This window comes from Mus musculus, chromosome 15, assembly GCF_000001635.26.
Source record: "Mus musculus strain C57BL/6J chromosome 15, GRCm38.p6 C57BL/6J".
NCBI lineage: Eukaryota > Metazoa > Chordata > Mammalia > Rodentia > Muridae > Mus > Mus musculus.
The window spans coordinates 3,295,811-3,313,896 of NC_000081.6; the positions used below are offsets into that span (position 1 = coordinate 3,295,811).

The following is an 18,086-nucleotide window of genomic DNA, read 5'->3' on the forward strand; positions in this document are numbered from 1 at the left end:
CTACTGTTATGGTCTCTTACCCTTCCCTGCTCTCCTGTCTGTTCCCTCAACCACTCACGCAGCTCTCCGTCACCTTCTCTTCTCTTGTTGCTTTTACTTCCCACTATCAGAATGCTGGTTAAATTACATTTGCTTGGTAGGCATTAGCCGATAACCTGCTTCACATGTTTCTGTGTTAGATGATGTTATAGGAGAGATGTGTTCTGTCAGTACTTCTCTTTCTCGTAATGAACATCACTTATTTGAAGGAATCTAGCAATTAGTGAAATAAGGTAGGTGAAGTTTCCTCAGTAATTAGCAAATGAAATTCACCTTGAAGCTCTTTGCATACTAGTTTTTAAAAAGTATTTTAAAATTTTGAACACAAGATGGCAGGCTCACCACATTTTTCCCCACTAGAAATTAGGTAGCTAAGGAATTCATGAAATACAGTATCATTCAGTGATTTAAGCAAAAGCTTTTCATTATCTTTGCAAACTTAAATCTACATTATCCTTTTGTCCAGAATTTGTTATTCTGTCCTATTAAAAATTTCTCAATTATTAAGCTATTTTTAATAATTTAGTACACCAATATTGATTTTAGTGTAAATTTAGGATCTAGTATTAATTATCAGTTTGTTTATTAGTAATTATTTCATAGAGTAGTTTGAAATAATTAAATGCAATTAAAGCATCACTTCCAGTCTTGGACCTGAAATGTCTCCCAAAGGTTCATGGACTAAAAGTTTGGTTCTTAGCTCATGGAGCCACTGGGAGATTGTAGAAACTTTAAGAGACAGAATCTAACAAGAAGTTAGGTCTAAGAAGTGTCCCACAATGGGAATCTGTGGGACACTTACCTCATGATTAGAATTGGGGCTGTAGAAATGAGAAGTTTACAAATGTAAAGCATAGTTTTCATCGTATCATATGGTATGAAATCACATCATATCACATCACATCACATCACATCACATCGAAGGTGCATGGTGGTAGTACAGTATTAATTTTGATGTCATTGATCCTGTGGCTGAGGTAGAATTTACCCAGTTTGACACCATGTAATTTACATGTTCCACCTTGTTATGCTGTGAGCTTCCCTACAGAACAGGAATTACTTTATGAGTGTGCCTGGAGTCCTGCTCCACCTGTCTGAGGACAAATTATCTACATAAGCCAGTTGGATTCTGCCACACTGGAGAGCTGTTTCTTACTTTATTATTTACTTATGAAAGCAAATTAAGGCTATTTTGTTGATGAAATCACTACAGCTTTGGTCATCGAGAGCTCTTTCAGTTATTTTTGACAGTTCTATTATTATGGGTTTGTTTTTTCATTTCTTTCCCTTCTAAAAAATATTTTTGAGATGAGAAAGTCTCTCTCTCTGTATCTATAGTTGTATTAAAGTCACAATCCTCCTCCTTCAGTCTCCTGAGTGCGGGAATCCTGTAATGTCACACCATACCTGGCCTAATCCTACGTTAACCCGGTTCTTTTTATCAGAGAAAGGTATTAGAAGATAAGATCTAGGGACTGGATCATCCTACTAGGGCCTTTCAGAGACACAGCGAAGATTGTATATGCTCTTCACGGTCAGCTCTGAAAACATATATACATATTTTCTTATGACAACAATTAAAGAATAAAAGAGGCTAAGTATTTGAAAGCAAGCAAGCAGGGATATAGGGGAGGGCTTGGAGGAAGGAACGGGGAGGGGAAATGATATTATAATCAAAAAAGAAGTACCAAATAAAAAAGAAAGTATATGCATATAGTTTTTTTTAAATGTTTCCGCATTTTACTGCTTTCTTTGGGTGTGTGTATACACGTGTATGCATATGCATGACATGTGTAAGTCAGAGGATAGTTTTGGGTAATTGATACTGTTTTACTGTGGATCTGTATGTGGATTCTGTGGATCAAATTCAGGTCATCAGACTTGGCTGCAGGTGCCTTTACCCACCGAGCGACCGAGCCACTTCACAGCTTCAGTTATAACTCTTAAAACTGATGACTCATCAGTTTATGAGGGAGGAGCTCTAGTTTTGCCCCACGTGGTTTTATAGATCTGTACTAGGACTTCAAGTCGCCATTTCTTACATGGGTAGAACCTGATAGAAGACGTAACTTCCTTCAATCTGATTTTTTTTTTTAAACCTATGTTGGAGCTATACTATAGAGTGCTATGAGACAACACTCTGGAACATTCTATATGCACGTAAGGTAGGTTACAAACATGGGGTATAATGTCAGATACTGCAGTGAGCACCTTCCTTGATTATTATTTCTTTAGGCAGCAAAGAACTGACCTTCTTTCATCGAGGTTTCTTTTGTTTGCATTATTTTTAATAAGCTGTTAGTCTTTTCCAGCTGAATATCCAGAAGGTTGTTCTTTCCAGCAGTTTCTATCATTTTCTGTAGAAGAAATTGGGCATATGCTATCACAAAAATCAATGACACCATTTTGATTCTTCTGTTAAGAATATGAAGAGAAATGAGAACACAAACCATTTAACATCTGAAAGTCTAATAATTAAATTTGGGATATAATTTCAAATAAACCGTACTGTATTGAGCCTTCAATTTGTCATTTCTTACATGGGCAGCATCTAGTAGAAGACTCAACTTCCTTCATTCCAGGTTTTCATGTATTTTGGAGATACACTAAAAAGAGTTCAGCAAGACAGCAGTCTGGAAAGTTCTATGTGCACTTATGGTAGGTTACACATGCAGGAGAATGTCGACCAGTGCAGCGAGCACCCTCATGAGATGGGTATGACTTTCTGATTTACTTTCTATTTTAAAAGTAATACAGATGGTTTGGGAATGCAGGCCAGAGATAAATTGCTATGGTAACATTCATGAATCCTCCTTAGATTTCAGTTCCAGAAACACACACACACACACACACACACACACACACACACTCGAACACGACATGTACACATTCACTCATGGGGAATGACATGGTAAAATATTAATTCAGCCCATTATAAACAAGAAAAAAATATGAGCTAACCTGAGCAAATTTCTTTCAACTATTCAACTTTTAGTCCCATGTCAATCCCAGGCATCTATCAAGCATAAGAGTGAATGGCTACTGTCAGCTCCTGTGGAGGCTGATGCAGGACGGTCTCCTGAGCCCTGGCGTTTATGTACAGCATGGGCACTACAGTGAGCTTTTGTCTCAAAACCTAAACCAGCACAAACCAAAACCACCTCCTTGCATTTGTTTCCATAGTACTCTGTGATGGCATGACTATGCTATTCACTCTGTTCTGCACTCAACTGCTTTGCTTAGCGTTATTATCCGGGAGGCGATGTCACAACCACAGCTCTGCTGCACTGTTTTTACAGCTATTTTGAGTTTTATTTTTGAAGACGCTACCAGGGAAAATTCATTGTTTATAGTTTTTCTATTACAGACAACGACTAAGCATTTGGAACCAGCCTCTGGTGTCGGTGTAAGCAGTATAACGAGCCTCCGTGAGCTCCCCAGGTTTATCAGTATGTTTTCCATACGTCTATCCACTTCCCTATTTCAATCTTTAGCAACTCACATTGTATTATTTCATCTGTATTACCACTTATGTATCTAAGAGGCAAGATTCTAAACATCAGAACACCATATCAAATTTAAAAATGGACAATTATGTTTATTTAGGGTACTTGAGAATATGATCGTGTATTTTCAAATCAATGTCTAAACATCTGGCGCTTCTTTCTCATAGGAGTACTTACTTCTTTTCCCTGGTGTTCTATTAATCTCAAGACTAGAGATTTATTTGCCAAGTTTTAGGCAGAGAGATGGAAAAGAGTATAGATAGAATAGAGAAAAACTAAATACACCTATGTTTTATATTACAATTGATTATTATGGTAGAAGACTGAAAAACAAAACTTCTTCACTTTTCATTAAAACTATTTTGGAGTTTCTGGGGTTCTGCCAGTTTCCCTTTAACACTGGCAAAATACATCAGTAATTGTTTCCTTGCCCCAGGAACATCTTTATATGTCAGTATGAATAAGGTAAAGTGAGATAGGGCATTGTGCAGGAGTAGGTAGAAAGAATGCAAGAGCCAGAGGATGAGGTCAGGTGCTGTGCCACACTGTCTTCTGGGCAGGAATGGCTGTTCTACTCATGGACTCACGGGAGCCGAGGACTGTACAAGAACAAGCCAGTCAGCATTGCAATGTGAGAGGGAAGGGCCCGTGGGGCTCTGTCTCTAGTTGACGAGCTCCTGACCACTGACACAGGTGAGAGGGGGTAATCTCTTAGGAGGTGGGGATGGCTGCTGGTAGGTGGACCAGATTCTGGTGGGTAACCTCACATCCCTACACCAGCTGCACTTAGGGAGCTAGAAGAAGAGGAAGAAGAGGAGAAGGAGGAGAAAGAAGAGGAAGAGGAAAAGAAGGAGGAAGAGGAGGAGAAGAGGAAGAAAAGGTGGGGAGGAGAATTAGGGGAAGTACTGGGGTTAGGGCTCCATCCTCCACAGCATGTGTGTGGGGAGTTTGAGTTGGATATGATCAAGAAACATTGTATAAGTATATGAAATTGTCAAATAAATAGAATATTAAAGTTTAAAAATACAGGAAAGGGTTTAGCAAAACATATTTTCATTATCCAAAGCTGGCTATTTTATTTTTAAATAAAAAAGTATGCGTATTTAACAAAACAATACATTTTAGTATAATAACATAGAGTGAAAAAAAGAGTAAGTTTATTGGTGTTTTCAAATTCCTGGCATGCCATTCTTTGAGGTTTTGGGACAATAAATCAGCATTCCTATGAATTCTCAGCCTTCACAGCGGCCACACTTTTATTATTAAGCTAACATAGTTAATATTCATGTTTAAAGACTAAACAAATAATAAAATACAAAACACAGCCTACATGAATTATATTAAACATGAAAACACAACAAAATTTGGGTCTTCCAGTCAGAGCCTCTCATGGAATCTATTGTAGACACTGACCATTCTATTTTTAAGTTTGAGACTTTCACTTATTTCTATTTTATGTATTTGTTCTGACTGCATCTAAGTGCACCATGAGTGTATAGTTCCCTTAGAGGCCAGAGGAGGGTTTGGCATCTTCGAAACCATGGGTTGCAGTTAGCTGTGAGCTGCCAAGTGGGATCTGGGGACTGGAGCCCAGTCTTCTGTTAGAGCAGCAGTGTTCTTAACCATTGAGCAATCTTTCCAGCTCTAGTTCACTTTTAGTTTTAAATGAATTTCCCTTTCTTCCCAGTTTCTCCTTGACAAAAATCTTTTCTGTTTCTCTCTAGCCCTTTGCTCTCCTGTCGTCCATACCTTTTCTATCTGTGAGAAGTCATCTATAAGTTTGTCAAGATTTACAGTCCTGATCTTCTTCGTGCATTCTTCACTGTTTTGATCCATGCCTGAAATAATGAAGGATAGACAATACCAAGTAAGAAAGATGCCAAACATTGGTCATAATTCAAACACTAAAATAATTGTCCTCTGAGCTCCATTTTACATGGAGAACGTTTGATATACTCGGAATTAGCTGCAGTTAAATGCATTCTTTTCTATATTCTTTTCTACCCTCACTCCTGCCAAATTTTCTGTAAACATATCTAAAATTTGTGTGGTTATGTGTGTATGTATATTATATTACAATATTATATATTGTATAAAATTATTTGTTTATATTTAATAAAATAAATGACTGCATTATTAGATTTATTATAATCTATTATCTCAATTACATATAATACATATATAATTAATATAATATATAATTATATCATAATGATTATGTTGTCTTTGCCTTTCAAAAACATTACGGATTTAAAATCTGATATATTATCCAATTTGAGGTATAACTTTTAAAGGTAAGCATTCTCACTTAATATGCTAAACATGCTTGTTTAAGAGTTATCACACACATATTCTGTTAATCTGCTTGTGTTTTATATTTTGTTTAGTAAATAAATGATACATAGAAAATAAAGTACTCACAAAATATTACTTTTTTGTATGCTTTTGGGATTACATAAAAGCATACACATAAAGCTTCCGGGTGGATATGAGTAATGTTTAGTAACTGCTGAAATAAAGAGCAAGTTTCAAGTTTAACTCTGGAACCAATCATAAAAATGTTTCAGAATCCCAGAGGTGGATTCATCCACAGGATGGGGAAACCGAATGTAACCAGCATTTACATGTGGGCGTGTGAAGGTGTCTTACTAGAACCAAGATTAATACAATATCAAAGTGTGAAATACTTGGCATTACATTTTTCTCACATAAAAAAAAAAAGGTGGTGAAATACAGTTTTGAAACTCAGCTATTCTAGATTTGGGAAAAAAGACCACAAGGCCATGTATTGGATGTTAACTAGTCCAAAATAAATGGTATTCAAAATACTTTTTTTGTGGTCATATTCTTGTCAAACTGGACACTGCCTGACATTACTCTGTCAAGAAATTCCACTTTCTTCTTTTTATGTTACTTGACTGTAGCAGCTTTTAATCGTTTTGAAATCTGAATTTTGGTTATGTACTTCCAGTTTAGTGAAACACTTGCAATTCTGTATTGCATATCAGTAAAATTATATTTCAAAAACCTCAGTAAAAACTTGTTCCTTCTGGTAGAAAAATAATCATAATAGACAACCCCCATAACAAAACAGTTTCATTCTTTGTTGAACAAAGTTAAAAAAAAAAAAACACTAATTGATATTGTTACTTAAACTAGAGGATAATCTGAAGTATTTAAAAATCTCCTTTTCTCCTTTTTAGTTCCTAACGTTTTAAATAATTTTAAAAAACGAATTCTGTCTTAGACCCAGATTCCTGAATCAAATGCATTTTAATTTGAGTCTGAATCTTCTCCAGCTGTTTTTCTTCATAGAATATATATATATATATATATACATATATATATATATATATATATATATATATATATATATATATATATATATATATACACCTTGTAACTAAAGCTAAGGATGTTGCTCAGTGGAAGTACATTTGCTTTCCAAGTGCGCCCCCCCTCTCTCTGTGTATTCGTGTGTGTCTGTGTGTGTGTGTGTGTGTGGGGGGGGTGATGGGGGGGTAGTCTGGTATTCATGGAGATCGTCCTGTCTCTGCCTCCTGAATGCTGGGATCGAAGACATGCATCACCACCACCCGGTCATTTCTGCATGTCTTAATTGCCCTCTTCTCCCAATTTCCTAGGTTCAAATTCTTTCAATGAATTTGGTTTTGCCTAGAGAAACTCGGCAACAAGTTAGTGATTCAGTGCTTACTGAGTTCTCTACTTATATGGCGTTCAAGGCTCAGTCTCCACCATGTCCACTGGCAAGAGATAGTTTCATTTCCTTCTTCAGCTCGGTGGCTGTTGACGTGGGCATCCCAGGGCTTGACTTCTCTCCAGCCCCACTCAGTTGGGCCCTGGCACTCATAGGTGCCAGGAGTGGGGCTCAGCTTGTTCCCTGTTCTTTCTTCTGAGCTCTCCGAGGCTTTACTCTCAGACCCTGGGGCTAAGGCCCACCATGGCGTTCCGCTGTCCTCTGAGGCCCAACAGACGCGCAGGGGTGTGGGCAAGGGGCTCCGGTGTGAGAGGAGTGGGTAGGATAAAACTGCAGGAATCCAGGACACTTCAAGGAGGTGTCAGGAAAAGAATCGATGGAAAACTGGGATTCGAATCTCCAGGGAAGAGCTTGGAACGTACCTGCTGCCAAGGCGCGACATCCAGTCTCCAGCAAAGTCCTTCGGGTGCGGGTAGCTGGTCCGTTTCAGATTTTAGTCCTCTTCCGGGTGGGAAGCAGGGTCCCCCACCTCTGGGTCCGCCGTTCTCCTTGGCCGGTCAGCACCCTCTCCTAGAGAATACCTTAGAGCCCCACCAATTTACATCCTCCTAGGTGCTTTCATGGATTTCTTAGACCACAGAACAACACTCAGCCACTGCCAGACTAATCACTGTTTTGGCAACTTAAGAATGAACCAGCTTTGCTTGGTTTATACATCAGCACAATTAAATAAATAAGAACCCATATTCATCCCAGTGGTTTATAAGCCCTTTAAAGTACCAGATTCAATTATTTGATAGTTTCATGTCTATTCTCTTACTGATTTAGTGATTCAGGGCATGGACTATAATGTAAGTTCTACCAATGTCTTTGTCTTGGGCAACCTAATTTTTTTTGTGTGTCCCAGCTTTTTATCCATATAGTATCATTAATAAAAATTTCTACTCATTAAGGTTGTTCTACCAATTAAATGAATTTATCACTTAAAACATGATAGGGTCTCTTGCTTCAAGTGTTCAAAAATTATCATAATTTCCAATGTTGTCCTGTAGTAGCTGAAATGTATCTGCTGAAAAGGTATTTGAATGAGAAATAAAAACTTAAATTTCATTAATTTGATTTTTCTATAGAATTAATTTTTTCAGGCACAGGAATGTAAACAGTAATAGGATTATTCATATTTCATTATTTGAAAGTTTAAGGTATAGCAAAGTATTAGAACTGGATCCAAGTGGAGAATTTGAGTCCCCACTGCGTGTTCAAGTTTTCTTTAGCATTGGTACCAACGCATAGATAGGGATTTGAAAAACAAATAGATGAAGGAACTGGACAGTAGAGGGGTAAGAATTTCCCGGTATCATGGCTGATCTGAAAGGATTCACCACCGGAGGAATCAGATTTTAATAAGACTTGAAAGATTAGGTTTTAGTTGTTGCACCCGGAGATTGAATTACCATTGCTTCTGGGGGGAAAAAAAAGAAAGAAAGAAAAAAAAAGATGAGATTCTTTACATGCTCATCAGGAATACTGGTCTGTAATTTTCTTTCATTCGTTGTGTTTTTACGTGGTTTGAGCATTAGAGAAATGCTGCTTCATAAAAGGAGTTGGTAATACTCTGCCTCTTCCTTTCTCTCTCTCTCTCTCTCTCTCTCTCTCTCTCTCTCTCTCTCTCTCCCTTCCTTCCTTCCTTCCTTCCTTCCTTCTTCTTTCTTTCTTTATAACTTAAGAATATATTCCTTTTTTGTGTGTGTCTTTGATGGGCTGGTTGAAGTTGTTGATCATTTCTTGGTTTAAATTTGATGATTCATGCCAATCTAGATGTGTCCAATTCCTTTTAGATTTTTTAACTGAATGGAGTACACATCTTTAAAGTATCCCTTTATAATATTCTGAATTTCTTTGGTGTCTATTGTAATGTTCCCCAATTCATGTCTAATACTGGTAATTTTGGATTCTCTCTCTCTCTCTCTCTCTCTCTCTCTCTCTCTCTCTCTCTGTGTGTGTGTGTGTGTGTGTATGTCTCTCTCTGTCTCTCTCTGTCTCTCTGTCTCTCTCTGTCTCTCTCTGTCTCTCTCTCTGTCTCTCTTTCATTAATGGGGCTAAGGTTTTCTTGATCTTCTTTGACTTTTCAAGGCACCAACTCTTACATTCATATGTATATATGTCATTTAAATGAACTTACATGACTTGGACTATAATGTTCCCCTCAAGAGGCAGAATAACAAAAACCCAACTGTCAAACCTGTGAAACTTCCCTTCTAGTTGTGGGTCAAGGGAGCCTTCTATTGATTGAAGTACAGGTATTTGTGGGCTGTTGCTATAGATGCTGGTACCCATACTCTGGTCCTCTTGATTGATCAGCAAGTGCTCTTAACCACCAAGCCATCTGTCCATACCCTGCATTCAGTTTTGACATCAGGTTAGTGCTGGTTTCATAGGATTAGTTTGTGATTTTTGTTCCCCTTTCCGTTTTTTTTTTGTTTGTTTGTTTTTGTTTTTGTTTTTTTGATATTGTTTGAGGAATATTGATTGGTGTTACCTCATCTTTACAAGTTTGTGGAACCTGGAAGTGACTCCTTTTAGTGCAACATGCTTTTTTTGTTGTTGTTGAGAGACATACCAGTTCAACATCATAGATTATTTTGGATCTGCTTTTATTCTTTATAACCTTTATAACCTTGATTTAATTTTGGTAGGTCAAATCAGACCTCAATCATTTGAGGTTCAGCCTGTGGGTGTCTTTATGAGTTGTATTTTTTAGTAAAAACAAACAATTGGACCTAGTAATATTTTTTAATCCAGTCACCCAGTGTGTGTCTCTTTACTGATAAGTTGAAGCCACGTACACTTAAGATTTTAATAGATATTAAATGATCTCTGTATTTGTTTGTTCTTTTTATGATTGGTTATATTATTATTATTTTTCTTTCCCAAGCTAGTATGAGGAGTTTTTTTGTTTTTGTTTTTGGTTTACTGTGTTGAATGTATTGTATTTCTTTATACATCTCCTTTACTAATAGAATCTCATGAAATATATTCTTTCCCATGGCAAGTGTGTCTTTATTTCTCCTCTGCATATAATTTTGCTTTGAGTATTTTCTCTAGTATTTTGTTGTTGACCCATCTCTCCATCCCTTTCTCTCTTCTAAAAGAATTTTAAGAGTTTTAAATTATGTGTATATGCATCTGTTTATGGGTATGTGCACATGTCTTTAAATTTCAAGCAATTGTTTTTTAATGTCCTTAACACTGTGAACCATTTGAGAAGATTTTCTTCCGTTAAATCATATTTAGTTTGACTTGTTCCTGAAAATTCAGCCAACTATAGGGCCTGGATCTTTTACCATGACTTAGTCAGTTAGTTGATTAACAAAGTTAATCATTTACTTTTCCTGAACATTGGTTTTCTCTTCTATAAAGATTAAAATTTATATCTGACCTGATTACAACTGATTTATTTGTCTGGGTGAAATAATATAGATGAGCATACTTCATAAAATCAGAACTGTCTGTAAGGTTGGCTATATGCTACCTTATAAAAGAGAACAATATGTATCTTTCTTCTTCAGATATTTGTATATTGCTCCATTGGGAAAGACATATTGAATACATCTTCCTGATAAGGTATTTCATGTCTTTATAATGCTGCTGACATCTCTTAATACCCACAGAACAATCATATAGACATTATTAAAGGCATCAATGGAAAATTGCATTCTTTGTGCTCCTTTAAAGTTAGTTTCCTGGGACTGTTATGCAAAAATCTATTAAATTTGAAGCTCTAGCTGAGTGATTTTTTTTTTTTTAATTTAGTAGGAAGGAGTGAGGAGTGAATGATTTCTGTTCAGGCAATAACAGATCAACATCATTCTGCAATTTCACTGTGAATATCTTTCTTCTATAAAGAGCTACATACACATTTCCCAGTATTGTAAGCTTCAGATTAAAAAAAAAAAAGCCAGATGTCCTGAGTACAGACAGGAATTTATCTATGTTGACAAATCTGTGCTAATCATCTTCCCATAGCCTTTGGGCTAAAAGAGTAGGCATTCTAGTCTGTTCCAGCAAAACAATGCAGAGGAGATAATGAATACTCTAAAGCTTTAGGAAAGTGTCATTCCATATGTGCTCAGTAATATACTTGAGACAAGATAAGAAGACTCTTGGGTTACTTGAATCACACAGCTGCTTTGCACTTTTTAAGAGAAATTAATGAGAACACATAAAAGTGCTTCATCAAATTGACATTCCTCTGAAATCCATGGTTTTATTTTTGTACCAGGGATGTTATTCTCTTTTAAGAAAAGCTTTTTTGAAGTGTCAATAATAAACACAATAGTGTATATGTCACCAGTGCAGACATACCTAGTTTATGGCTCTTGTCTCTTTTGCTTTATGAATTCCAAGCTTATAGTGCCCAATGTTAGACAAGTTTAGTTTTAGTTTTTCAAAAGTATATGCTCCATTTAGGTCTCTGTGCCACATCTTGGTAATTCTCCTATTATAATTTTTTATTACTATCCTACCTGTTATGATGATTTGCGATTAGCAATATTTGATAACACTCTTTGATATCATAATTGTATCAGGATGCCATTAGCTATGTCCATACTGGACAGCAAACAGAACTGAAGAATACTTTGTGTGCCAACAGCTGTACTGAATGACATATTCCCTACTCTCTCCTTTTCCTTTTGGCCACCTTATTCTCTAAGAAGCAATTGAAATTGGGCCAGTGACTATACTTGGCCTTATTCAAAAGACTGAGAAGCAAAAGGCTGGCAAGCAAGAAAGTTAAGTCAATTGGTAATTCTTCAGTCACTTCTACCAATCCAAGTGAAAGGAATAAATGTGTATTTCTCACTTTAAATCAAAACCAGAGTGGTGTTGCTTAGTGAGGAAGGAATGTTAAAAGATAAGACAGGCTAAAAGCCTTCCTTTTTGTTTAACTTCTTTGAGTCTGTGGGAGGTATCATTGATATTCTATACTTTATGGTCAATATCCACTTATAAGTGAGTACATACCATGCATGTCCTTTTGGGTCTGAGTCTTCATTCTGGATGATGTTTTCTAGTTCCATCCATTTGCCTGCAAAATTCATGATGTCCTTGTTTTTAATAGTTGAATAGTATTTCATTGTCTGAATGACCACATTTTCTGTATCCATTCTTTGGTTGAAGGACATCTAGTTTGCTTCCAGTTTCTGTCTCTTATGAATAAAGATGCCATGAACATAGTGGAGCATGTGTCCTTAGGAGCATCTTTTGAGTATACACCCAGGAGTTGTATAGCTGGTTCTTCTAGTAGAAGTATTTCCAATTTTCTGAGAAACCACCAGATTGATTTCCAGAGTGGTTGTACAAGTTTGCAATCATCAGCAACGGAGGAGTGTTCCCCTTCCTCCACATCCTAGCCAGCTTGTGCTAGAATCTTAGACATTCTGATTCGTATAAGGTGGAATCTCAGAGTCATTTTGATTTGCATTTCCCTGATGACTAAGGATGCTGAACTTTTCTTTCTTAAGTGCTTCTCGGCCATTTGAGATTCCTTTGTCAAGAGTTCTCTGTTTAGCTCTGTATCCCATTTTTAATTGGGTTATTTGGTTTGTTGGAGTCTAAGTATAAGAAGAAAGGTCCAAGCAAGGATGCTTGAATCTCACTTAGAAGGGAGAATAAAATAGTCATAGGAGGCAGATGAAGAGAGAGAACTGGATGTGAGAGGGCACGGGGGATCAGGATCAGGTGTGGGGAGAAACAGGAGAGAGGGCCAGGAGAATGAATAGAAATTTGCAACTGATGAGGATGGAGGTCAGTAAGGGGAATCTCTAGGAAGTCCCAGAGACCTGGGATGGGGGAATGCTCCCAGGAGTCAAGTTGGGTGACCTTAGCTAAGATGCCTAACAGTGGGGATATGGAACCTGAAGAGACCACCTCCTATATCCAGGCAGGACCCCCAGTGGAGGGATAAGAACACCAACCCACCCACAAAACTCTCTACCCAAAATTCGCTCTGTCTAAAAGAAATGCAGGAATGAAAACAGGGCTGAGACTGAGAGAATGGCCAACCAATAACCAGCACAACTTTGAGACCCATCCCAAGGGCAAGCATCAATCCCTGACACTATTAACAATATTGTTATGCTTGCAGATAGGAGCCTAGCACATCTGTCTTGACTGAAATGGATGCAGATACTCACAGCCAAACATAGGATCGAAGTTGGGGACCTTTATGGAAGAGTTGGGGGGAAGGGTTGAAGGTCCTGAAGGGGACAGGAATTCCACAGGAAGATCAACAGGGTCAACCTGGACCCCTGGGAGCTCCCTGACTGAGCCACTAACCAAAGAGCTTACATGGGCTGAATAGAATCCCCTAGCACATATGTAGCAGATGTGCAGCTCAGTCTCCTAAGGGTCCCCCAACAACTGGAGTTGGGGTTGTCCCTAAAGCCTATTTCTGGAATCTCTTACCCAACAGGGCTACCTGGTCTGGCCTCAGTGGGAGAAGATGATGAGTCTAACCTTGTAGAGACTTAATGTACCAGGGTGGGGGGTATCCCCTGGGTAGTGTCCCCTCTCACTGGAGATAGGGAGGGTGAAAGGAGGGATGACTGGAAGGAGGGGCAGCATTTGGAATGTACAAAAACAAAAGGCTAGAAGCTTGCTATTTGGCATCAAATGTTTGTCCAAGCTGTGAGTGTGAAGGGAGTGCTTGCACTGATTTTCAATGCTTAGGTAGAATAGAGTCCTAGCAGTTGTGGGGGGATAGCTTCCTTGAAGTGGGGAATAGTGGGAAGACATTGACATTTCAGAGTGAACATATAGAACCATGTAAATATTCTATATGACTGAGAACATGAAATAGTCTTTTTGTTGTTTCAGAAAAAGCATGAGCAGTATGCACAGAAGATCAAACCAGCCACAATGTTCTCAAAGTCTAGTGCAGATGTGGAGCCTAACTCTCTTTGATTCTTTGAAGGAGGAGGGTGGTGAGGAAGCTACAGAAGGAAAACATGAAGCACAGCAGAGGTGTTTATGAAGCTCGACGAGAAGGAACCATCTTTAACATGAGTGTATAAGAGACTAAGCAGCAAGTGTGAGCACAGAAACTAGGCAAGCCATTTAGAAGATCCCAGATAGCCGTATATGAAGGTGGCTATATTAAATGTACACAAGACTGCTCTATTCAGAAAAGACAAAACTCAGGCCTCCAATAGCTACTGAAAAGGAATCAGTGTCTACCTTCACAGCATCAAAAGGCAACATGACTGTTAGAGGCAATGTAGCTTGTTGTTTCAATTCTAAGCCAATATTTATTTAGTATTATGAAGGTTCTTTTAGAATCATACTAAATTTGCACTTTTTTATTTTAGTTTATAAATGGAACAGTAAACTGTAGATGCTACATGTGTTTACAACATGGTTTATTAAATATTTTAAGCTCACTGTTGAGAATTGTTAACCAGAATTTTTTTTTTAAATATTTTGCTGTGGTGCAGAAACTTTAAAGAAAGATTTGTGTGTGTGTGTGTGTGTGTGTGTGTGTGTGTGTGTGTGTGTGTGTGTGTGTGGATATTTTGCTCATATGTATGTCTGTGCACCATGTGTGTTCAGTGCCCACAGAGTCCCAGTAGGTCCCAGGCATTAGATTCCCTGGACCTGTGGTAACACACAGTTGTTAACTGACACATGGGTGCTGGGTATCCATTGTGGGTCTTCTGGAAGAGCAGCCAGGGCTTGTAAGGACACAATTGCCTTTCTTGCCTCCTATTGAAAAACTTTTAAATTTTGTGTAGTTTCATCACTTGGTACATGGGGCTAATTCCTGGGTTTTGAAGTTCTATTCAGAAAGTTCTAACCAATCTCAATATCTTAACATATATTCCTTATGTTTTCCTATAGCCGTTTTTGAGGATTTCATGCATGAGTACTGTATTTATATTATTCCACCACCACATATCCACTCTCTTTTAATTTCAGTGATTTCCAACTTTGACTTTTATTGTTTAAGAAATATATTTTAGAAAGCAAGAGATAGTAGCCATAGATAAGATTCCTCTGGTCAAAGTGGGCAATGTAAACTGAGAACCTTCAGGAAAGCACTCGTAATCAGACTCAATTAACATTTATGATTCATGGATTAATGGCATAATTTTGCAATTAATGCAAAATTGATAGGAATTTGAAGGAAGTTGTCTCCAATTTTCACAGGAACCTTCGAAGGGCTCAAGAATTCAATGGAGGAAGAACTTACAGACTTTGTAAAACATCTGAGAGCTAGAAAGAGAAGTTGACTTTGAAGATGTGAGTGAGTCGTTATAAACACATGGTAAAATTTTAATGGATGTGGAGTTGCTTATGGGTAGTAAAGCAAAGTTCTTGTAATGGTCACCAGGGGAGGAAAGAGTCAGTTTTCTTCAGGGTTGTGGCTGTCTCATTGGCTGCCCATGTTCCTATGGATGATACTGTATACAAAATAGCACTAAGTGAACTTTGTTGTTCTAAGACGAGTACATCTTAGAAGGGGAAAAATGTCTTGGGATATAAGGGAAACTTAGATGGGCAGGGAGTGAATTGGACCAAAATATGTTATGTGCATCTGAAATTCTCAAACAATAAAAAAAGAATTCAGAAAGAAAGTTCTCTCTTGAGCTGCCACCCTTCTCCTCACAGTGTTATTAAAAAACAACAGGTTCAACATATAACACAAAGTCACTCACAAGACAATGGTATAGTTTTCCAACTTGAAAGAAGTTCTGTGGTAAAGGTAGGGCAAGGACTGTTGGAGGTGAAGGGGTTTGCCACCTCATAGGAAGAACAGTATCAACCAACCAGACTTCCCAAAGCTTCCAGGGACTAAACCACCAACCAGAGTACAGAAGGGCTGCCCATGAGTCCAGCTGGATATGTAACAGAGGATTACCTCATCTGGCATCACTTGGAAGGGAGCCCCTTGGTCCTGTGGAGTCTTGATGACCCAGGATAGGGGAAAGCTAGGCCACTGAGGCAGGAGTGGGGAGGGGGTAAACGAGTAGGGGAGGAGAAGATAGGGGGCTTGTGGAGGGACACTGGGAATGGGGATAACATTTGAAATGTAAATAAATAAAGTAACCAATTTAAAAAACAAGAACGAAGTTCTGTGGGTAAAGTCCTATCAGAGCATATCACACACCACAGAGAAATGTATGAAAAGTTTACTGTTGCCTTGATTCCACTAACTGCCACAGACACCCTAACTTTTATCAACCACTACTCTGATCAATCAGTAGTCATTAGCATGAAGGCAGGGCACCCCACCAGAAGAAAGGTATGATTTACCAAAGGCTAGTTGATAATGAAGCAAATAAAGTCTTTTTAAAGTGTATACATTTTAAAGAAATAATGCTTTTGCCCACTCAATAGATCAGTGTGTAGTATCAATAACTTGTCATATGCACTGGGAAGCCCCCCATAATTGTGTGATTTCCTTTTTTGTAATATTCACTTTTTAAAGTGGAATTGAACCATCACATCTCTGAACTATGGGATATATTTCATCATTAAATACACTGGAAAATAAGGTGTCAACTTTAGTTTTTAATGTTTCAAAATCTAAAACTGTGTCATGACTGCCTCAGAGAGGAGTATGATTTAAAGTATATTCTAAAGTATATTCACCTTAAAATTATTCATTTCAAGACATTTTAGCATCAGGCATTCCCAAGAACTGTATTTACCTCACCCTACCCTAAAAGGCTACTAGACCAGCCAAAGGGCAAAGAATGAGAAATGGTTGGAGGGAATCAGAGAACTGATTATTCACGTTTGGAGGCATTCGAACTGAGCCTTGATTGCAGAAGCATTTTGATACACAGGTTTGATATGTGTGGAAGGGTTTCTGGTTGAGAAAGTGCCAGGAACAAGAACACAGAGCTAGGAAGTCACAAACATTGCTTAAGAAATGGCAAGTGTTTTCAAATACATCTATGGGGAAATGTTTAAGCTCAGACAAGTCACCAGATGGTCACAAAACAAACCAGGTCCCAGTGTTTTCAGTGGGACATAGGAAAGTAGCAACAAGCTTTCTGCTTCAGAGTCATAATTTTGGCAACAGTCCAGCTACCAGCTGTTCAGCAGGGATTTTTTTATATCTCTTCCTTCCCCAAGTGACAGCTTATTTGCCAGGGAGAAAAGTGTCAGGGGTGGTGAAGGGTTCTCCCTGGCCTAGAAGCTTTACTTTAGTATGTTAATAACTCTGTTTATAATTCTGTAAGCATCACCTCCAACATCCCCATAGAGTCAGTGCTCACCCACAAGAGTCGTACTCAACCTGACCTAAAGCTGTACTACAGAGCAATTGCGATAAAAACTGCATGGAACTAGTATACTGACAGACAAGTAGACCAATGGAATAGAATTGAAGACCCAGAAATGAACCCACACACCTATGGTCACTTGATCTTCGACAAGGGAACTAAAACCATCCAGAGGAAGAAAGACAGCATTTTCAACAAATGGTGCTGGCACAACTGGTTGTTATCATGTAGAAGAATTCGAATTGATCCATTCTTATCTCCTTGTACTAAAGTCAAATCTAAGTGGATCAAGGAACTTCACATAAAACCAGAGACACTGAAACTTATAGAGGAGAAAGTGGGGAAAAGCCTTGAAGATATGGGCACAGGGGAAAAATTCCTGAACAGAACAGCAATGGCTTGTGCTGTAAGATCGAGAATTGACAAATGGGACCTAATGAAACTCCAAAGCTTCTGCAAGGCAAAAGACACCGTCAATAAGACAAAAAGACCACCAACAGATTGGGAAAGGATCTTTACCTATCCTAAATC

General features: G+C 38.1%; 1 protein-coding gene and 1 long non-coding RNA gene across 7 annotated transcripts in view; one reads left to right on the forward strand and one right to left on the reverse strand.

Moving 5' to 3' along the window:
• Positions 1-7,716, reverse strand: part of Ccdc152 (coiled-coil domain containing 152) — a 23,428-nt gene extending 15,712 nt beyond the window's left edge. For 2 of the 3 annotated variants that reach the window (NM_001357801.2, NM_001166063.3), the window contains exons 1-3: positions 7,686-7,716; positions 5,295-5,383; positions 2,291-2,396 (exon numbers count right to left, since the gene is read on the reverse strand). In NM_001357801.2, the coding sequence (NP_001344730.1) occupies positions 2,291-2,396; positions 5,295-5,381 (193 nt within the window). In that variant the 5' untranslated portion in view covers positions 5,382-5,383; positions 7,686-7,716. Of the gene's footprint in view, positions 1-2,290; positions 2,521-5,294; positions 5,384-7,685 lie in introns of those variants that run through there. The other variant, XM_030248253.1, reaches the window with a different exon arrangement.
• The window catches only part of Gm41254, an 87,133-nt gene continuing 71,726 nt past the window's right edge, over positions 2,680-18,086 (forward strand). Inside the window, exons 1-4 of one of the 4 annotated variants that reach the window (XR_003951534.1) lie at positions 2,880-4,238; positions 4,326-4,425; positions 5,270-5,412; positions 15,472-15,564. This is a non-coding gene — a long non-coding RNA (predicted gene, 41254). Of the gene's footprint in view, positions 2,755-2,879; positions 4,426-5,269; positions 5,617-15,471; positions 16,256-18,086 lie in introns of those variants that run through there. The other 3 variants (XR_003951533.1, XR_875000.3, XR_003951532.1) reach the window with 3 other exon arrangements.